Here is a 7,729-nt window from a genome sequence, read left to right as displayed (position 1 = left end):
AATTTCACTTTTCTAGACAATGAGCCAAGAAAAAAACATCACGAAATGGGGGGAAATGTATCAATCAATCGAAAAATGTAACTCTTTATGGGTCATTTCGTGTAGATGGGTCAGGATCCAGCAAAATCTAGAGCAACTACACTGTCAACTAGCCCTAATGAAGACAATCCGATTTTCTTGTGCTGTGATTGGTCGATTACCGTCTGCAGAGGCTGCCATGAATGACGTCATAGTGAATCTCCACTTACGGCTTCTGCTTTTGCCGGGCCCGACGTAAAACTAACTGTTTATAGACTAACATCAAACCATTTTGAAGTTGATTTGAACACTTATTATCACATTTCAGTATGTATCTCGTCTTTTGATGAGTCCAATCGATCAAAATAAATGAAGGAATCGACAAAAGAATGTGAATATATACAGAGTGCAAACACGAACCCGTCAGTGTAGTCCCAAGTATTCGTTTTGCAGTGTTGCGATTGCAGCAAAAACGGTAACTGCACCGAACACTCGCTGCGGTGAACCACAGAAGCAGGTATTTCCGTAAAAAGTATCACGTGTATATCTATACGTGCCTATGATTGTTATGAACTACTAGTAGTACACTGTAGTAGCTATAGTAGTAGTAGTAGCACTAGTAGTAGTACTAGTACACTGTAGTAGCTATAGTAGTAGTGGACTACTAGTACATTTAATAGTAGTACTAGTACACTTGTAATACCATACCACTACCAGTAGTGCCAGCAGCAGCAGCAGCCAGTGGTAGTAGTCCAGCATAGGTGTACTTGTATTTCTCTGGACACTTGTGTGAATGGGTGCATTGGTCATTGTAGTGTCCAGATGACAAGACGGTACATAGGCTGTGGTAACTAATCACTGATGGGACTCAGAGAATGACGATAGTCAAAGCAAGCTGGCTTCCTTGCGGATCTGTTACGTTCTTAGATATTTAAATACAATGTATATATCTTTCATATTTTATTATTATTATTTTTTTTTTTTACATTTCATCTTTTGTCTCTGGTGGATGGAAGCAAGCTGCTAGCAAGACAAGAGAACAAAAGCTGAAAATCTACTATGGATTGTACAGATTGATGTACGTGTACTCGAGCCTTTTTATCAAAACAGAAAAAAGTAATCATCAGTGTAGCATTCATTAATTTACACCGATTTGAAATCCACATTCAAATTCCACAAGACATGACTTTCACACTCTTGCTTGTTTTCCCCTCCTTAAACTGGACATCTCTCTCTTTCTTTCTCTCTCCTCTACCCAGTTTCCACAACGCTCTTCAGTCATTCTGCATTATCTTTTCAACTACTTGGCAGTATAGGATGACAGGAAAAAACTTTTCATTATCATACGGATTACCCTAAAGTTCATAACAAACTAACAAAATATTGTAAACATTATTGCTCTTTGTTAAACAGGATGTGATGCAAAAAAAAAACAAAACAAAAACATTTCTGTTGGCAAGGTTGGTTGTTTACATCTTTTAAGGCACATGTACCACTAGTACTACATGTATTTGGCAAGAACAGCATATATATATGCTATATATATATATATAAATATATATATATATATATATATATATATATATATATATATATATATATTGTCGCTGGGGCGACAAGACCACGTATCTACAAAATGTCAAAGGTTCAGGAGAGCCAAAAAACATGGCGGCCAAAGCACTGTAGCGAATGGGATAGCCTTTCCTTTGACATGCCGTGGTGGCTTCATTTTTGGAGTAAGACAGTTGGGATTTGGACAGGACATCACTTAACCCATTATTTGACCATTAATCCAAAAAAGTCATTTTCACCAAAATTGCAGATACAAGGTCTTGTCACCCCAGCGACGGACTATTATACAGTACATGTATATGAAAGATGGCAAAGTAGAGTAGTAATGCATTTCAGTCCAACAGCGCTATTTATTCAGGCTGAATTTTTGAAGAATACATGAATGTCTTCCTCAGGGTTCACAATAACAATTATGAAAATAAACAAAATGAATATTTCCTTTAAAGTGGTAGTCATGGGGAATGCTTATGGCAATGCCCGAGTGTGGTATCTGAGTAGAGGCATTGTGCGTTTCTTATGAGCATGCTGACTTGCAGTCAAGATCAATTTGTATTATTATGATGTAATAATGATAGCAACCACATGAATTTGTACATGCTTAACCAAGCAGATCATCAACGCATGTATAGTGTATCATACATAAGTGGTAGTCATAGGAATGATTGTGACAACACGCGTATTTCTCAGTGTAATAACTCAGCTGTATATAACTCACATTTTCATAGACTGAGGTATCTGATGTCCAACATTTCGTTATTCCAGTTCTCTCCCAATCTTATACGTGTCTTTAAAAATGTTGGCTACATGCCTGGTATTTATTATACATACAATATAATACCACACCAAGGAGGCTTAGTACCTCCTTTGTCATACACAGCTACTTTCAGTGATACAGCTGTATTTGTACTTTCCTTTTCACATACATAAAAGCTTTGTAAGAGAATGATTACTGTAAAAGTGGAAATTTTCGCGTTGTTGAAATTTTCGTGCATACCGCGCAACCAAAAAACTAGCGCGAAAATAAAAGTATGTGGATATTTTTGCTTGCCATATATTCCTGTGTGGGATGTCTTGATTCCGTGGAATTAAAATCACGCGAAACTCTTCTTACCCGGCCAAGCGCGAAAATATCCACTTTTACAGTACACCCGTATGTGGAACTTCAAATTTGATGAGGGTAGGTATTTGGTCACATTCTGTCCATCAAAACTTTAGTTTGCCACACAAACCTAGGGCAAATAACATAATTCATAAATGTATAAACTACAATACAGGCTTTAAACGAGAAAGCTAAAACAAAGAATCAGTATACTAGTAGTATGCAGAGGTAGGATTGCTCTTAGATGAATACATGTTCATTATTCACACACATTCTTCACACACTGCATTAGACAAAATAACTTATCAAAACTGACTGACACATCTTCACAGTGGCGGATCCAGGGAGGACCGCAACCGGCGCACACCCCCCCCCCCCTTAATTTTTTGTTGAAACAAAAGAAATAAAAAGAAGTTTCTGTAAACAGGTATAAATGCACATATGCTTGGTTTGTGCAACTTTGATCACAATGCATGCAAGGCTATACCATTTTCAGACAAATCTGCAGTGTCTAGATTTTACATTGTCACTATCACTACCTTCACTTTCCATAATTACATGGTTATCTAAATTTGTAAAATTCCTGCATGTACAACCAGGACCACAATTTTGCCCCTGTTTTTTACATTTGCACTGCTTATTCACACACTTATTTTTCTTACATCAACATTGTCTTGTTAAATATGCAACATTATTTCTTCTTTGTTCAATGTCTCTTGTAAATCCCAAAAAAGTCAGCAAAAGTAGAATCTTTTTCCTGAATAACTGAAAAGCAGCCATATTGAGTGATGTCTGGATACATGAATAGTGGGACATGTCTGGGGCATTTGCCCAGACAGTTCTCACCCAGCATGATTACAACCTGTGAAACCTAAGAGCAGAATGAGGGGGCAGCAGTTGATCTTCATGAGCATTCTACTGACTTGGGGATACACCTTGAGTGTTATACTGACCAAACAAAATGGGTTTAACTAGAATAATAATTTACAGATGCAATCCTGTACAGCATTCAATTTACCAGTTCCTGCGGGAGGGTCATACAAACAAGCTGTAATGGAGCATTTCCGGCATGTTCCATCTCTTGAGCACTCTTGGCGTTGAGCAAGAGCTGACTGGGTTGGTATCCCTGCAGTGGCTGGCTTGGTGGGGCATTGTTGGCTTGGGGCAGGGGAGATGGTGTTTGGTTGGTGTCTTCATACACCTTTGGCAAGAAGCTGCTTTTGTGGCACATATCTGGTAAGGGGTTGGTGCTGAAAGGCAAATCAGAGTTTAAAAAATATTCTTCAAGAAGAACTACAATTACATGACAGCCAGAGAAGGATTACAGTCATTCAAGCTACTGCCCATAATTCACTTGACTACTCTTAAAATGTGTACAATTAAATTTCATGACTTAACGTTCAGTGGCATCTTAAATAAGAACATTACACTTTTTCTATTGCTCAATAATCATTAACAAAAATTTACAATACAACTGTACCAACTAAAATTTCAATTTATTAATCCCTGTTTGAGGAACTTGAGTGCAAGTTGAAAAGAGCAAGAATTCTAACTTACAGATGCAATCCTGTATCCAATTTACCAGTTCCTGCGGGAGGGTCACACGCTTGGATGTTCTGTCTCTTGAGCACTCTTGGCGTAGAGCAGGAGCTGACTGGGTTGGTGTCCCCGCAGTGGCTGGCTTGGTGGGGCATTGTTGGCTTGGGGCAGGAGATGGTGTTTGGTTGGTGTCTTCATACACCTTTGGCAAGAAGCTGCTTTTGTGGCACACATCTCGCAAGGGGTTGGTGCTGAAAGGTTAATTCAGAGTTCAAAAAATATATATAGTTTGAGAAGGACTACAGTACAATTCAATTACACAACAATTATAATTATTCTAAATATTTGTCAGGAATGAAACTAATTGCAAAAATGTATACAACTGGAATTTATACAGTTCAATTCCAATGGCATTTATAAAGGAGAGCATTGTCTTTCTATTGTTCAAAGATCATTATAGAAATTTTACAAAGAGGCAAAAGAAAAAAGTGAAATAGCAACAATTGAGATGAAAATAAAATGACATTTGGCATGAACGTAATCTATACGAAACATGCATTTGTCAAGTCTATTAAAACACAGTGGAACCAGAAGTAAATAATATTTCATTTGTCACAAAAACTTTGGTACATCACCCCATTGTATTCAAATTGTCAAAATGCTAATGCTACGACTGTGATAGTATGACTAGTATGAGGTGGTACATTATTATGATTGTACATATTCCCATACCATCATAATGTATTTTGAATTCATCAAACTATAGAATGTAGAACTCAACTGTTGGTTCTATTAAAAATAATGATAATAATGATAATAAAATAGTGCAGGGTCTATGCCAAATACAACAAGGGAAATTGACTGATGTCATGTACATTTTACTAGTAGATCGTACTCTGTCATGATCTATATCGATCTCTGTACTTTTAGTTCTAACCAGTAGTAGCGCTAGCTGTGATACGATACCGTGGACGACTATTTTACAGAACAGGACATCTAATTGTACATACGGGACTACGGCCAGTGCGTGCGCGATCAAAACTTGCCACTGCAGAGACAAAATCGAGTCCGGAATTCTCGTTAACGTGAAGGTCACGTGACCCTACATGCATACAGATGGCATCGCAAAACCAATATTTTCGGAAATTTGCTTCGACTTTGGGTGCAATTTTGATCACTTCGTTTATTTTTGAGCCAAAATGAGACTGGTATCAAAATTTCCGCTAGAATCTCAACTATTCAAATAACTGATTAAAATAACCATAGGAGTTGTAGATGGGTCAGGATCCAGCAATGTATCAGTGCATGTCAAAATCAGATTCTATCGCAAGCAGCTTCTTATATCCATTGTATCTCCCTCAAAAACTGTCAAATTCGGCTAAAAAAAGTATGGAATTAATCGTCTTTTATTGGACTGCAAGACTTACCCGGTCACGGCTCCGGAAACAGGTTCATGGCAACGTAACAACGAGCGATGTTGGGGATATACATTTTGCGTCGACGAAAAGCCTCGTCGCTAGACACATGCGCAGAATTCCTGCGCGTGGAATGAATTCGGTGGATTTGCTCATTAGCATACGACGCTGCGGACTGACTGTAATACATGGTAGCGTACAGACTTGTAGTTTTAATGATTTAAAGGGATCGTTGTAAACTGCAACAAAACGAACCCCGCCTACTCGGCCATCCTGACACGGCTCGCGGAGACATTTGTACAAACAGTCAAATACACTCTCTTAAATTCACGACGAGAAGGCGAGTTCGTCACAATATATATATATATATATATATATATATATATATATATATATATATATATATATATATATATATATTGGTATATGTGTTAACTGCATCAAAAAAAAAAAAAAGAGAGAGAAAAGATTGCATTATGGAAAGACTTGTAAATAAGCCTGTGGCGTCTATAGGAAGCGGATGATCGGACTTGACATCATGAATTCAGGAGAGCGCAATTTACCATGGACCTTCAATATTAATGCGCACTAGTATGAACGCTGTATAAGGCCTTTCATGGATATAATTTGCAGTAAATTCAAGTTTCCAGTAAAAGGAAATGGTACTTTTAGGGTCAGGCTGGTCTTATAATATAGGTAAGAATCAGTTAAGTGGCAAATTTCCTCTCGACTTTCTCCTACCTCTGGATCGGATGTCTCTGGACGAACTCCAAGTCCACCAAAGAGCATGACTGTCACGTACTGGTTGTGATCTCTGAATGGGATGCCGTACTTCTTGACTCTCTCGCCCACATCTGTTAGCTCGAGTTTAGTATCAGGCACTGCCAATGTATAGTTCATAGCAAAAAACAAAAACAAAACGAAACGAAACGAAACCAATAAACAAACAAACATAAGCAAACAAATTACAGAAGAAAAACATATCAAACTAAAAGATTGGTATGCAATGTCCTCCTTCATCCCTATCAAGTATGTGGAAGAAAGTAACAATAAACGCTATTTGGGAACAGAACGAGGTCATAGATCCTATAATATACAGACAATTGATGATGGAAAAAATGAAAAAGAACAAAACAAATTAATCCTACTAAATATCATGTTAAGCAACGAAATTACACAAACAGCTACAATAAAGAGAAGTGGAGCTTCTTATTGTTGTAGTTTTTATTGTTGTTAAAGTGCCATACCTTCTTTTATTCTTGACCTCAGTCTCCGTCGTTCCAGTTCCAATTCCTCTTTAACTTGGTTTGCTTCTTGCCTCTTCTTTGTTAGTCTCCATCCGATACCTACACCTACTGCCAGGAGAACGAGAATGGCGATCACAACAATCGAGATGACAACTGGCAGGATATTTGATTCCGAGTGTGTCTTGACAAAACCTGGTCGGAACTCCAGATTTCCATGCTGGACCTGAAAAATAACGCCAAATCAATTTGCTTCATTTATTTTCTCAAAATTTCGTCCAGTAAAATTAAATAAAGCAAACTTTTCAATCAGACTAATACGGTACTTGAACATTCATAACCAATCGATCTGTCTTACCACAACAGCAGGAAGAGACTTTGTTGGGCCTTCTCCAAGACTTCCGTTATAATCACCAGCCCCAGGAAGTGGGATAGGTACGAAGCAAATCAAGCTGTCGAACTCCAGGATTAGAACATCACATACTCCATCGGGACCTATCAGTACTTGAACGTCCTCTTTGTTGCTGACTGTGTCTAAATATTGTCCCTTGAATAAAACAAAAAATAGTAAAATACGTAATGCGCCAAAATCCAACAACAGATATAACGGTCAATGAACACTCCCCCCCCCCCCCAAAAAAAAAAGTATCACTCAGCTAGATGTCTTCAGGACAATTTCCTTACGATTCTTCTTCTATAGTTTTTTAGCAAATGTAACCAGTTTCTCTTTGTTGCCATTTGTGACCCAAAATTTAAAACAGCAACATTCCTATCTCAACTGATAATGATGATATTTCTACCAATAAAGAAATTACGGATAAGATGTCGTGTTAAGTTGGGCA

The 7,729-nt window shown here is 37.8% G+C and overlaps 1 protein-coding gene across 1 annotated transcript; it reads right to left on the bottom strand.

The window, feature by feature from the left end:
* Positions 1 to 3,120: 3,120 nt before the first annotated feature.
* Positions 3,121 to 5,741, bottom strand: LOC139720582 (uncharacterized). Its single transcript, XM_071631932.1, has 3 exons — positions 5,656 to 5,741; positions 4,247 to 4,479; positions 3,121 to 3,939 (listed from the first exon to the last, which is right to left on the bottom strand). Exons 2-3 carry the CDS (start codon positions 4,381 to 4,383, stop codon positions 3,699 to 3,701), a joined length of 378 nt encoding a protein of 125 aa, XP_071488033.1. The 5' UTR covers positions 4,384 to 4,479; positions 5,656 to 5,741; the 3' UTR covers positions 3,121 to 3,698.
* Between the last annotated feature and the right edge of the window lie 1,988 nt (positions 5,742 to 7,729).

This window comes from Diadema antillarum, unplaced genomic scaffold, assembly GCF_040938485.1.
Source record: "Diadema antillarum isolate AM-2024a unplaced genomic scaffold, OU_Dant_1.0 scf00000011, whole genome shotgun sequence".
In the NCBI taxonomy this organism is placed as follows: domain Eukaryota; kingdom Metazoa; phylum Echinodermata; class Echinoidea; order Diadematoida; family Diadematidae; genus Diadema; species Diadema antillarum.
This window is presented reverse-complemented; position numbering and strand designations above follow the sequence as displayed.